This window comes from Photinus pyralis, unplaced genomic scaffold (genome assembly GCF_008802855.1).
Source record: "Photinus pyralis isolate 1611_PpyrPB1 unplaced genomic scaffold, Ppyr1.3 Ppyr1.4_LG3b, whole genome shotgun sequence".
Taxonomy (NCBI): Eukaryota; Metazoa; Arthropoda; class Insecta; order Coleoptera; family Lampyridae; genus Photinus; species Photinus pyralis.
In genome coordinates, this window is record NW_022170510.1 from 9940093 (window position 1) to 9955808 (window position 15716).

Below are 15716 nucleotides of genomic sequence, written 5' to 3' on the forward strand. Positions count from 1 at the left end.
AGCGCTCTTAATTAACTTTAATGTTGACACCAGTCCCGTATTTTTTAGTGGTCTGGGAAAGACGTAATTAATTTAAGACAGTTATAATTTTTGCTTTTGGCGTTTAACCGAATAGTAAATTTATCTTTTTGGGTGTTTGACTAGTTACAATTTTAAGTAGCGTATTAAATTTACTTAGAGAGGTTATGTTTCAAAGCAATCCCATCAACTTTCTAAAACAGTTGCTCCTAGGTCTTCACTGGCTTTTATTTCAATTTATTGCTCTCCTCTTAGCAAGCTTAATTAGTTGTCTCGTTTGCTTATGTAAATGGCTGACGCATCGAACTCTTCTCCACTTCAGCAGTAACACAAAAAGCACGCCAACGTTATAAATTACGTAATTTTTGTAGAAGATAAATTAACAAGTCGGCATTAAATAGTAAACCCAGAAGTGTTTGTGTGAGGTTGCGTACCGAAATCTACACTCCTTAGGTATATTTTCCGTCTCAATCTGATTGATATTTTCCGTTGGTACATCAGTAAACTTCGGAATAGATTGCATTAATTCTAGAAACGCGCATGTAGCTAGTGCGAAGAGTTTACGGGGTAATCAAATTCCTCTCTATATAACTATCGGAAAAGGTTCAGTTTCTTTCCACAGTGAGGTAAGTTGATCGACCAAGCTTACTTGATAAGAAGTCATTCTCATTCTACACTGAATAGCATGTTTTTTGTCCCATTGAGAGTAAGTGCTTCACATAAACTTTAGCAATTTAATTCGTACATTGTCTTGCCAGATTCGAACACGAAATGTCTCTCGTGAGTAGATGTTAAGCGATTTATACAATGGCGTCTCTCGTCTATTTCCTTATTCCGCCGGTGCAAGTGCCAAACATCAATTATTTTTCACTTCAGTGCACTTGCGATTCTATTGGAAATGTACAGGATTTTAATTTTTTCAGTCACCTTCTGACTACTTATGACGAAGTACGAGTATTAATAGTTCGCTTTAATTTTAAAGTGACGCTAAATCAGTTTTTTCTTCTCTTTCTTTTTCTATATAATAAGCAGTAAAATGATTTTTGTAGAAATCCAGTCTTCAACGTTTAGTATTATGTTATTTTTTTTTTTTTTTTTTTTTTTTTTTTTTTTTTTTTTTTTTTTTTTTTTTTTACTACAGTTCTACGGCATCAACTGCATGGTTATTAGCCGTTAGTGTTTATACTTTTACGACAATTTTAGTTTCCTTAATGAATGCAATCAATTTTCGAATATTATCTTCATCATTTCCTAAACATTCCTTTAAATTCTTTGAGATCTTATGCTTTATTCTTAAGTTTTCATTTATTCCACATGTAAGTAACATATGAGTTACATTTAGTGGCTCATTACATTCCACGCACAACGGAGAAGGGGCTCCTAAAAGTAAATGACTTGATGTTATATTACTATGTCCTAGTCGTAATCTCGTGAGAGCAACTTGTTCACGGCGTGATAGTTCACGAGGTATTTTCCACGTATTTACACCCACTTTGATTTGACTGAAAAATGATTCATCTGCGAACCATTGTGTCATCCAGAATTGTCTAATTCTTGATAATACCTCCATTTTAACATCATCTGCACGCACCCTTGGCCAGTCTATTTCTTTGGAGAGAGTTGCTTCTCTAGCTGCGCTATCTGCCAATTCATTACCTCTTATTCCACAATGGCTAGGACACCACAAAAATTTGACAATTTTACGGCGTCTTTGTAAAGAATCTAGGCAGGATAACATCGTTCTCACAAGAGCATCTTTGCTAAATGTATTCGTTATGCTTTTCAAGGAACTAAGGGAGTCTGAACAAATCAAAAATCTTTTTTCTGTCGACATGGTAGAATAGTATAACGCTTGCATAATCGCATACAGTTCTGCTGTATACACACTTGTATATTTTGGAAGTGACCAATTATATGTCTTGTCTGTAACACTAAATGCACTTCCCACTCCCTCTTCCGTCTTCGAACCATCTGTGTATATTATAATATAATCACGGTATTGATCTAATACTGATAGAAATTCCTGTTTAAGATATTGTTTATTAGTGTCCTTTTTTGTGTCAAACCACTTATAATTTACTTGCGGTTTACTAATTACCCAAGGTGGAATTTCGGACACTTTATTTTGATATGTTTCTATTGGTAATTCAAGCAAATTTAGATTCCTGGACCTTTCTAGAAGTCGTATGCCAGTTGGGCGCATTATAGTACTTCGACTGTCATAGATTGGATATGTATCATTATTAAAAAGTACGTTATAGTTAGGATGACTTCGCAAAGCATTTATTCTTATACCATATTTAAGCAAGTTAATGTCAAATAATATTTTCATAGGTGGAATTCCCGATTCGCAACATACATCTTCTAGGCGGCTAGTGCGAAAAGCACCAGTACATAGCCGTAGACCTTCGCAATGAATACGATTAACCTTTTGAATTCTAGTTGCTCTGGTTCCCGATATAATAACACTGGAATAATCAATCTTTGAAAGTATCAGGGCTTTATGTAATCTTAGTAAAACTTCTCTATCCGCACCCCACGACAAATGGCTAACACAGCGAAGAATATTAAGTGCTTTTTTACATTTAACAGATAAATTCTCAATTTGCCCTTTCCAATATAACTTAGAGTCAAATATAACTCCAAGAAATTTGATGTTATCCTTAACTTCTATCGTATGTCCATCTAATGTGAATTTTAGATGTTCATGGAAACTTCTCAATCGGCAAAAATGAACTACATGGGTTTTCGTGGGAGAGAAGCGAAAACCAATCTTTTTCGCATTATTCGATATTTTATCTATTTCATTCTGCAGGATATCATTAATGTTTGAATTTATGGCGCCTGATGAGTAGATCAGGAGATCGTCTACATATAAACTTTTCCCAACAGTTGGACTAATAGAAGTCAATAAATCATCAATTGCGATTGAAAACAACGTTACACTCAGTGCAGAACCTTGAGGCACTCCGGTGAGTTGCACCCGTTCGGAGGAATAAGTATTACCGATACGTACTGCGAATTTCCTATCATTTAAAAAACTTTGTATAAATATTGGTAAGTTTCCTCGAATTTGTAACGAATGCAACTTTTTTAGTATTCCGTATCTCCATGTATCGTCAAAAGCTTTTTGAATATCGAAAAATATTGCATATAGGTGTTCTCTTTTAGCAAAACTATTTAATATTGCTGTTTCCAATTGTACAAGTGCGTCAGTTGTAGATCGTGTTCTTCTAGATCCTACTTGGAAATTTGATATAAATTCGTATCTCTCTAACAACCATGTTAGTCGCAAATTTACCATCTTTTCTAACAATTTACTTAAGCATGATATAAGTGATATAGGCCTATAACTGTTTGGATCTGTATGATTCTTTCCTGGTTTAAGGCATGGTACAACAATCGAAGTTTGCCATTGAATAGGGTAATGACCCGTTTCCCAAATTTTGTTAAACAATCTAAGGATGTGGTCTTTTCCACAGTTTGGTACATGCTTTATAAATTCATACAGTATACCATCACGTCCCGGTGCAGTATTACGGGTTCTTCCAAGGGCTTCTTCAAATTCGGTGATTGTAAATGGTACATTGTACTCATACCTCTCTATACACTCAAAGGATAGCGCGATTTCCTCATCATCAATTCTGTTTTGTAATTGGATGGTACTACTGCTTTCAAATAGATCCGCCAGGACTTCTGCCATTCCGAGGGGGTCATTCAGCAATCGATTCTGTACCATTAACCCCGATATATGGGTTCTTTGGGATGATCCATTTATACACCTCACTTTTTTCCAGATCTCCTGGCTAGGGGTTGTCCTCTGAATACCACTAACATAGTTCTTCCAAGATTCTCTTTTGCTTGTAAGTATCAACTGTTTAGCTATAGCTCTCATTCGTTTAAATTGTATCATATTACACATAGTTGGACATTTTTTAAATTTGTTAAAAGCTTGTTTTTTCTCTCGTATAGCACTTTTAATTTTTTCATTCCACCACGGAACTATTCTTTTTCGGGGTATTGTATATATTATGTGTATACTTGAGTTAGCAGCACTGATGATCTTTGTTGTTATATCGTTTTGAATTTCATCCACGCTATTCATGGTGTCATCAAAAGGTAAGAGATTTAGGAGGAACTTGTCCCATTTTGCATGTTTTAGAACCCACTTTGGGGGGCGATCGAGAGGTTGTATATCACTGGGTAGTAAAATTTCTATTGGAGCGTGGTCAGATACTATTTCGTCTTGGAGGCACCTCCATTGAAGATTCGGGGCAAGAGTTGGGGAACTTATTGAAATATCCAAAACAGAAAAGGAATGGGATCGAGAATTAAGATATGTTCCTTCGCCGGTATTCAGGACAACTAAATTAAACTGCTGGATTAAATCCTCTATCAGCTTTCCCCCCAAGTCGGTTGAGGAGGAACCCCAGAGACAGTTATGAGCATTAAAATCACCAACTAACAGAAAAGGTAGTGGTAGCTGTCGTATTAACGCGGTGAGATCATTTAACATCCACGAGCGGTCTGGTAGGTAAATGTTGCATACTGTGAATTTTAATGGCTGGAATACAGTTACAGCAATCGCTTGAAGTTCTGTTACAAGATTAACTGTTTTGTGTGGGTACGACTCTTTAATGAAAATTGCAGTTCCTCCGTGAGCGCGGGCTTGAGGATTAATGTCTTTTCTGTAAATACTATATCCTTATGTTACGCTTTTTATTACTGTAAAAATGATCGTTAAAAATAAATCAAAAATTTGATGAAAAGGCTTGTAGCAATATTTAGATTTGGATGTATGTTTTTTCGATATTTTAGCAGAATATAGAGAATTTGTTTCTTAATCACTCTAGGAAAGCGGTAAAGACACTAACTCTGGAATTTGTATCGTATTTCATCTTTTTAATTAGTACTATTGGATTACAAGGCGAAGGTAGCATAGAAATCTCAAAAACTAGATATTTGAGGAATAGATGGGGGATGGTTTATCAACCTAACTCTCCTTTGATTCGTACGGCGTGATTTAAGTATCAAATGAACCATGATCGTTTTAGGTGATGACCCGCCATTTGGTAGGCCTTAAATAACCACGGAGAAAAAATGAGGGAGGGTTATTTTTCGAGAGATTTTGGTTCAATTACATTGAAGGGGGCTTGTTTCGAGCGCTGCTGTTACGAGTACGAAATCATCAATAAAAAAAATTGAACCAGTTTCAAGTTTGGAACCGTAGCCGCCACTAATATTTGTGTTTAGGAACGTAAAACGCTACCGTTACCCGTTATGCCGTATGTTTTAATTTAATTACCGATCTTTGTTTTACCTATATCGCAATCCGAAACCCATCTACTAATGAGGTGCGTAAGTTTGAATTGGATTGGATGTATCTCTCGTGTAACGAGCATTAACCACCTTTGCCAAGACAAAGCTGTTTATACGCACTAGTGCCCGAGGATTCACAAAGCTTGTATTATTATTTTATGTTTTTATTTACTTGTTCACGTCTGGCGCCAAAAAATTATATGAGCTTTGTCAAATCTCGGTGGCTGTTTCATTGGAAGGCCCGTTTCCCCTGGCTAGCCTTGGTCAATTCCCTTTTCCTTCTCCAGGTTCGCTTTGAAAGGGGATTAAGAACTTTTTGAAGTGGTATATTCTTGAAACTATGTGGTAAGTGAGAAAGAATGGTAGACGAAATGGAAATTTTGGGTCTTTATGGACGTAAGTTAATGCGAATGATTTTGAAATATTCGTCTGCTTGTAAAAATGGTTGTCTCGGATCTCTCCACCAACTAATTTCGGTATATACTGACATATTCCACCCTGTTCAGGGCTTTAAATAAATTTACTGTTCGTTTCCATACGATTTGACTGCGCTAGCTTCTCCCATCCAACAAAGCAACACAAAGATATATGGGCGCCATCATAACAGAATTTTGTAATCTCATAACCTATTATATAATAATAACGTTTTGTGTCTGACGCAATGAAAGATAAAAGCGTACGGACAAAAAGCGGAAACGTAAATGTTACACACAAAAGTCTTTTGCTACATAATTTTCGTTACGATTACATTTGATTGAAACTCACACGCACCCCCATATCATCAACCGCAATAAATCTTTATGTTAAGAGAACCGTTGGTGATGTCTTTTACGCACGAATAACAAATTCTAACATATTTGCACTGATTAAAAGGACATTAATACCAAAAATGTTCCTTTTTTTATTCGTGTTAAGCGATACGGTTGGGTTTTCATGCAAACAGCGCAAGTGCTTCCCCTTGTAACCCTCAGGGAAAACGTTTAAGATTCCGAATTTTATATTCGGAATACCAATTTGAGAAGTGGTTGTACCATCGGTATTGATTTTATGCGTAGGCGAAAAAACTATACGCATACAAAATAGCTCTTGTGTTTTTTTCCAGTTCGTTACACTATTTGACTGTAAAGGGATGTGAGAATATTCGAGACTTTATTAACCTGATTTACAGTAAGAATGCTCTTTCTAGTTATACACCGGTGATGATGCCATTTATAAAACGCAGTTTCTACTCATTTACCTTAAGGGGTGGAAAGTGCTCCCTTAATAATGTAGCAAAAATCCATTTAGAAATGAAACGAGATTCGGAAACTGACAGTGCACAGGCGAGATTTATTTAGTGAAGAGTAAAACAAGGTGAAAAGTGTGTCTTGTGAAAAGGGGCGGTTTTCACAATTACAGGGGGAGTTACCAGAAGCGGGAAAATTTCGCATGAATAGACTGCGGGTAAATTAGTAGCAAAAAACACAATGAAAACCTTATTTGCCTCAACCTCTTGTATGCTAAGAGCTTTAAACAATAGAAGTGAAATAATACGAGCCATCATTAATCACGTAAAACGCAACATTATAGTAGTCACTCTTAAAGTCAGTTAATAAGACAGGAAATTCTAAACAAAATCTAAAAAAAAAATCGAGAGCCGTACATTAAAGTAATGGACTTTTGAAATGATTGTTAACAAGCGTTATTGACGGCGATAGACGAGAACAGGAGAAGTATGGGGGAAGCAGAAACGATGCTAATTATTACGCTTCTTGGTAGATTGTTTACAGCTTTAACGTAAATTAATGTCGATCTTTTGAATCTGTTCGAAATTCATTAAATTGATGGATGAGGGTAGCAAGTGTACTTCCTTGTTTTGCTTATCGGTAATTACAGGGGACACAGAAAAACATAGCATTCATAGTATTTAACTATCCATAAACTATCATTGTATACGCATCTCCTTGCAAAACAAAACAAAAAAAAACTTCGAATTCCGATAATGTAAACCATATATAGTTTCCACGTTTCTTTCTACCGTAGCCCCATCTAAACTTCAATTAAACAAAAAATATGGCAAATATGGCAAGAAATAAACACCTTGACTCAATCTATTGCTGGAATTTCAACAACGCAATTTTATCGCGCCTTTTACCGACGCCGTGCTTTTTCTTCCTCTTTCTTCTGTGAGCTGTAACAGAGTGCACTTCATTTTAATGAAACAGGTGAAGCGTTACTTGAGAACGCATGCAATTTTAATCGCCGCCATCCACATTTTATTAACCTCTGACAATTGAATCCATTTAATTGGGGATTTCGAGGTAGTGGACGGATTCACCTACGACTCCTACGCGAGGAGGATATAATTGCGTTTTTTTACTTCTTTATCGTAAGTACGCCATTTGCAAGTTCCGTAATTGAAGTGTACCTTTTCTTTAGGTTTCGGCAACTGCGGTTTGGGAGGTTTTCTTTTGATTTTGGATGCGAGAATGGAATAAATAATCCAGTATTTCTTTTGGTAACTAAATTAATTTGTACTGTTATTACTACCCCCGTATCTTCTCAATTCTCGTATTCTTCAATTTGAATGTTATTATGAGAGCATTTATTTAATTTTTTGCGATTTTTCCCGACAAATTATGCGGAAGAAAAATTTCTAACTTGATAAAGAGTCGAGGTCTCACTTCGGCACCGATCGTGTAACTTCTGTTCAATCTGTTTATATAGAAAACGGAAAGTTTCTAGAAAGATCACGTAACGTTCTCGAATGCCTGCGAAGTGTGCATATCACATTTACCGTAAAGAACGCCCCACATCTACTTTCCTTCCTTATAACGCCGGTGACTAAACTTTTATCGATTTTATAGCACCTCGATGGGATAATATTTTGCAGAAATGGAATAAAAACCAAATTATATCACTTAAAAAAGACATTATGCATTATTCCAATTCAAAGTGAACAATTTAACATCCGTTTCATAAAATGTTCCAAAACATAATGTAACGGAAACGCTCCAGACATGACATCGCCTTTGGCGCTCTGGAATTTTCTAGGCGCGCGATAGTGGGAATGTTTGCAACGTATCTGGTAATTACGCGAATGTTCTGGACTTACATTGCTTGCATGTATAAATGGTTGCGGACCGAACATCGCGGCAGTTTACTACCGAACGAGATCGAGTAGGTACGTATGAAACATCCAGCGCGGAAATATAAATTGCGAAGTGTGTGATATAAATAGTCGACATAAATTGTACGGTTTTTATAGTGTTTTAGTTTTGTTTAATAAATATTGATATAAATCGAACCCGAATTTATAAATCACGTTACAATAAGTATTTCCAAGTAGTTTCCCAGTGTGTCTTATACATTAAACCTCATTTCAATCGCAATGTAAAAGAAAGATCGATAATTGAACCGACGGAAAAGAAAAAATCTCGTTACTGGAGACCGAGCTTAAAGATAGACCCGGCTTCCGCTCATTTTTAAAGCATTTTCGTTTATTGTATTAAATTTAAATGCAAGGGCATCGAATTTTTACAATCGGTATAGCAATACCAAAGTTCCTTTAGATTAAAGCGGAATAGTATATAATGAACTTCTACCTTTTTACATATAAACTTATACTTGAAAGGCAAGAAAGGTTTTATACAGTAACAAAAGGTCTTGTGTGTTTAAAACCAAAGCTTTTTATGTCAATTCCTTTAGACGCGTTTATTGAAATGTCAATGTCCCTTATTTTGCTCTTAATGACTTTGTTTAACTTAAAACCTTTATTAGTATTAAAGAATATTCTACAAAGGTGGTAGTATTTGGAAAAGTAACTTGCTTAGTGTTATGGAAGTACAGATTTCTGATGCTATTCTTCTCTAATAAGACTCGATATGTATAAAGGTGCAATAAATAGCTTCCGCTTATTCCCATTGTACTTTTCAGTTATAAGAGGCAATTTGACAGGGACAAGAAAAACCGCCTCAAAATTTTTTTTTACAATAAAATATCCTGCTTCTTTCGGGAACACAAGTCAATACTATTTCCATTACCAAGAAGTCCCAAAGGAAGAAGGACATGAATATTTGTAGATACACAAAAGCAATTTTTAAATGTAAATCTTTAAAAAGCAGTATACCTAAGCCCACATCATATTAAAATGATACAGATGAAGTGGAAAAGGAAAAGGATAACCGAATCCAATTTTGTATCATATAAGATACCTATAGGGTTACCCAGCGTGATATTAGATACACAGTTCATTCCCACAGATGAAAATAGCACCGTGTGAACTTTTAGATATCTAAAATTCGCAAAACCAATTCTTAAACTTTCATGCTAACTTCCAATATGAAACTTTATTAATTACTAACAAGTTAGTTATCAATCAAATTATGGCGTCTATAATTAAGTTACAAATATTAAGAAATGTGCTGTTTTCGAATTTTCGAATTGGAAACGCGCTCTTCAAATAGAAACGAGACTAATTAGACTGGATTTTCTTTGTAACAAACAGAGATGGAGGTTTTATTAGCGCTGCAATATAATCTGCATGCAAAGAATTGTGACACAAAACTAATGCTTCAAACCCCAGCATTATACGATGATTCCTTCGAGAGTTATACTTAAGAAACCTTTGCAGTCGACCGGCCGAACAGCCAAAGTGAATATATAAGCGTTACTTTTTTTTAAAAACACGGTAAAAACTATCTTGGTCAACGCACATACAACTTACAAGAGCTCAAAACCAAATGCAAAACTAGACTCGATATACTTAAAGCGCTCGCCAATAATAAATGAAGAGGGAAGTGTGGGGGGCAGACACACAAACATTATCAATGATATTTTAGAACACTAATCCGTTCTTAGATGGATTATAATCCATAATAATAATAATAATAATAATCTATAATTATAGATGAATAATCTACGCATCAAAAAATACGCTATAGGCTAAAAACACTTGATGCAATCCATAGCATTCGGCAGGAAGTTTAAAGACAGTTAATCGATGTATTTACTCACAACAAAAAGCTTACCAGAAGAAATTACGTCAATGACTGTAAGCTATTTTCACTTTTGTGATCCGTATAAGAGTAGTGGTCGATTATTTTAAGAAATGCATTTCCGTAAAGAAATTGGTTTGAAATAATTTTGATATTCCTAAAGAAACCGACCTATGAGAACTATTTGCAGAAACACATTTTGTATATGTGCTAGGCGCGGGTAAATTAAAAATTGATTGTCATATTTTTGACAGTGGCGTAGAGGTTTTATTTTATGCAAGTGAGGTCTTCGACCGCGTGACAAATTTGAAATGATTAAGATGCAAAACTAAGCGAAATTTTTCTTTTTGTAGAAATAACTTCTATCAGTAGTAGGTTTTCAATGAGATTCGAAAAAGTTATACTTGTACTTAACCTAACTTGACCCGTTTGAGAAAGGTGGAGCAGCGCAAAGTGCATAATAAAGACACCACACACTTTGATCCAGGGCTATGATACTTATACTGAAAAAATAGGTATTTCAAACACCCCCATTTTCTCATCGACATTACGTACTATTCAACGTTTGTTAAATATTAATAACTGCACTAGCGAATCCACGTCAAACTAGACCACGAGAAATGTATTATTGGGAAAACACTTCAGGGCTTAAAAATAAGCAATTAATAGTTTCCAGCAGTTGGATTTAGCAGTAAAGCAATATTACAAATATGCAATTACCAATACAAAATGCAAACTCGATTAATCGTAATTAAAATATAACCTGCATTCTGCAATTTCGATACTCATTCGGTTCTAATTTTAGATGAAGTGTTATGGGTAGCAGTTTTTCATTCTTTGTTAACCTTTACATGGGATTTTTATAAGTCATCTTTAGTAACCTTCAAAACAATCGTCATTTTATACTGCACATTTTACCGGTTCAATTAATTTTAGATGAAGTGTCGAGTATGGGTAGCAGTTTTTCATTCTTTGTTAACCTTTACATGGGATTTTTATAAGTCATCTTTAGTAACCTTCAAAACAATCGTCATTTTATCCATAGAGTCCTAACGATTTTTCTATACAAAACAGTGCACAGTTTCGCGTAGAGGTTATATTTTACCTACGTATGTACAATACAATCAGAAATCCCAATTCTCATACAATATAAATGAGAATTGAGCATGAAAATTGCAAACGGGATTGATTTGGGGTAATATTAGATTCCACCGAGCCGTAACGAGTGCAATTTTGTGTTTGTAGGTATTAAAAATGTATGTTACCGTTCTATGATATATCTATATAGAACGTATCTATAGTTATTGCAAGTTACCAACATTTTCGTTCTATTTATATGGAGATTACAAGTGGGCAATTTAACATGGTCGCTCAAACATCAGCAATTTTTTCTCTGTTGCTTTATTAAATTGGTGCTCCATACAAATGAACAGATTAGAAGTGATCAACACTCACATCTTCCCCATAGACTAAACAGTGCTAAAGGTTTCGAAGTTATGTCATCGACAGACCTACAACATTATTATAAACCTAAAGCGTAACAATGCAATGGTACTTTCTTAATCGAATAAAATAATCGAATAAACAGCAAGAACGAATAATTAAACGGCTTCTGATGACTTTTCTACTTTTAATACTAATTGTAAAACGCTCTCAAATCAAATTAAAATCTTTTAACAAGTCGTAAGAATTGCTTCTTAATGTATTTGACACAAGAAATTAAAAATTAATTTTTTTACATAGTGATGAAGTTATCGGACTTTTTTTAACGAAAAATCGTATGGAAAGTGGTACTTTTTTTCACGATTTTTACTATGCGTTTCCATGGAGTTTATTCCTGTCTATGAACAATAGCATCCATTTTTGAGTGACAGTAAATCGCGAATGTCAATAAAATTATTCAATTATTGGTTATTCTGGAACACTATGCAAAAAAATTTCGTGTACAACACGCCCTCATTAATCAAACTGCAAATTCATGAAAAAAAGTATCACTTTCAAAACTACAAATAACTATTTATGAACTCATTAATGCCTGGATTCTTTCCCTAGACTGGTCATAAGACCCATAATTTCGTCTTGCAACACCCGTGTTTTTAAAATTTGAACGATGCTCTGGATTCTATTTTAACGCTTTTTTTCAATAAGAATATCAAATATTACAGAAAGAGATAATATCGAACTTAACACTTTCCATACAAACATTTAAATTGCACGCCAAGGATAACAATAGTTTGAATTTAATTATTTCTAGAAAACTCACCACTACATTAATACTATTAACTTCATTTCTAACCACCATCATTAACACAAACTTGCAGTTTTTCATTTCTTCTTCAATGGCCTTTAAAACATCCATCTATCTCCTTTAGATTTTAATATCCAACTCCACAATCGACATACCTTTAACTATTGTAACGAAGCACTCAGTTTGCATACCGGAATGTGTGAGCACACCGTACATCCGCTACCAGCTTTATTGAACACTCGGTATCTGGAGGCGCTTTGTTAGGAAAAGTGTTGTCCCGGAACTTTTAGCAGTTGGAGACAGAAGGAACAAGTACCTGGTTTAATTTCTAGCGCCATCTTAGCCGCCGATAAGAAAACCAGAGGTTCCGGTGCTCTAAAACGTGTATTTCCCTCAAAAAGTGGAGGGTCATTTTTTACCCCAATCTCCCTTACTAACGTGCGAGTGGTAAAAAGGCCTTTTTTATGTTATCAAGAATTTCCACAGAAATTAACTGAAATGCGTTATTGAAGAATTACCTATCGAAAGGAAATTTATTTTTTGTTATTTGTCTTCGAAATATGCCGGGATATAGCCGAGGCTGTTCTGCCAACCCGAACCACAATACACTTACAAAGTTTCCACGGCCGAACCGCATTTGAAAGTGATTCTGTCTTTGCCGTAACCGAACATTTAACCAGGCTTTGAGACTGTAAGGAATTATTTTCTTTCCCAAGATTCATTGTCGTACTTGAATTTTAAAGGGGAACAACACTTTTTCTTCATGGTCGCTAAAATATTCAGATACATTGCGTATGCGTGGGGTATTATCCTAGGACCAATCATTATAGGTACTAAGCTTTAGTTTCAAACCTTTTTATTAACTTCTGCGCTTTGCTAACGAACTTCAATATAAAAATGAGGTTGTACCTACTTCTGGTTGGTACCTCATTTGGATGACAACTAACCTGGATTAATTTAATGAAAATGTGAACCTCTAGCTCATTATTTTACTGAGGGATTTACCTTTTGTGTATCTGTTGTACTCACACTTTCAACACACAGTTCTCCTAGCTTATATTTCCTAATTACTCGTATACGTATAGCAAAGTTTAGTAGTAGCTATTTTATGGATATAACTTTCCTATACGGTACATTTGAGGTAATATACATATTAAAGGTACATTTTAACTTCCAAATACAATGCTTCTGTTAATTTAAACGACAAACGTCTAGCAATTACATTAATTACATAGGTAATGCACAAAATAGGATATGCAAAAATACGGGACAGTAATGATAAAAACTCAGTTAACTTCAGAGATACGATGATACGTTTAGAAACTCGTTTTTATCCCGTCATTACTGTGAGCTATCCAAAATAACTTCTTTATTAGTTAGTTTTGAAAGAAGAGTAGCCTGTTACACATGTAGACCTAAAGAATTTTACAAGAAAATGGGAACTTGTAGAATATGTAGCTATGAAGTTTGATGAATTCAAACACAAATATTTTAGGTTTCAATTCGGTAATTCGCCTTTTTTCAGTGTTATGAAACAACCGATGTTGCATAATGCTGCCAGCTGATTGTGTTAAAATAAAAAAATAAGTTGTAAGGCATCCCCATATCAAATTAAAGCTAAGTTAATAATACGTTCGAAATCGCTCATTTCTATTAGTTTTCCTGAAAAATAAAAGAATTAGAAAAATGAGTATTATTGAATACGTATCAAAGGAGATTCTGCTTTAGATTTGTCAACTTTTCCCCAATTTCACAAACACAAAAGCGCGAAAAATTGGTACCATATACTCATTCAATGCGTTGTATACTCCAAGCATTATCAATTAATTGCGAGAGGAATTAATGGTTTCTTCTTTATTGAAATTCAATCAATAGCACGCTCCAGGTACCTATAATAAATCTTAATTTGTTTAATCAAATTTAGCAAATCACGTTGAAGTGATTAATTTGAAACCAGAATTCGCAGCCGTTTATGTGAATAACGGCCCGGTTTAATTAATCTGCTTATCCACAAGAATGTAGTTTCTTAATTGACTTTCAAGATTAAGCTCAAAAGTTATAACATTTGATTAATATTGTAAATGGCTTTACAATTCCCTGCTCATGTTACAGTGGGAATTGTAGTGGCCTATAATCTGCATTTCAAACGTTTTCATTTGGTCCCAAATATGCAGTACAGTGACTACATTTTGATGTAGGTAACTTTATTTTCTTTTACTTAAACAAAAGTTAATCTAACTACACAGTTCTATCTTTATTCTGTGTTTCTCCGTAGCGGAGAGGTTTGTTAATCGCAAAGGAAAAACAATTTCGAGATATGGCCGGATTTGTGTTGTACAGTTCAGATACCCTATTGATTTTGCTTCTAACTGAATTCTTACGTAAGATATGGAGGAAGAGACTTAATGAAAATCGACAGAGACCTAAAAGTTCCCTATTTTACATTCCATTACATGTTTCGTCTAAGATTTTTCAGAGACACCTTTTACACCTCAGGCATGTACCTATACTGCGATTTTTTTAATTGTTCCCTTAACTTTTACACAGTATACTTAAACTTTAGTTTAAGGCTACTTCAGTCCAGTCAGATTGTTGTTTACAAGGAAAGTTGTGGGGTGGTTTAACTTTAAAAAACCAACAAACAAATACCTATCTCAACAAATCGAAATTCATACTTCCCAATTCTAAAAAGTAAGGAGGCGCCTATAAAAATTCAATGAGTACATTTTCGAAAAGAATATACTTGGCTTGCATATTTTTACATACAATGTTCGGACATTAACTTGGCGTTTGGTATTGCATAGAAAAATTAAAATCCTTGCGGTAGATCATTTTTTCCTAGAAAAAAATGTATACACTGTAGCGTCTGTAGCTCCTCATTTAGTTAAAACTGAAGCCTATTTTAAACTCTAAGTAATCTAACTTAAAGAGCTTAGTTGACTTAGAATTCAAAATGTCATTTAAGACGAAGGATGAAAACGAACAGATTTCTACAATTTCTGCCGTAACTGAACCAAATTATTTGCTCAGAATCTTTTTCAGAAGCTATTGTCAATTGTGAAAATCGTATGTTATGACAATTAGTATATGTAAGAAGGTCCAAATTCAAACTTAGTTCGTTGTATATGTATTTGAAATACAATATAATGATTTAA

General features: G+C 34.6%; 2 protein-coding genes across 3 annotated transcripts in view; both read right to left on the bottom strand.

The window, feature by feature from the left end:
- Positions 1-15716, bottom strand: part of LOC116167227 — a gene marked incomplete at its 3' end in the record, with an annotated part of 118169 nt that overhangs the window by 75181 nt on the left and 27272 nt on the right.
- On the bottom strand, positions 1199-3322 carry LOC116167099. Its single transcript, XM_031482339.1, has one exon. The coding sequence runs from the start codon at positions 3320-3322 to the stop codon at positions 1199-1201; it is 2124 nt and encodes a 707-aa protein (XP_031338199.1).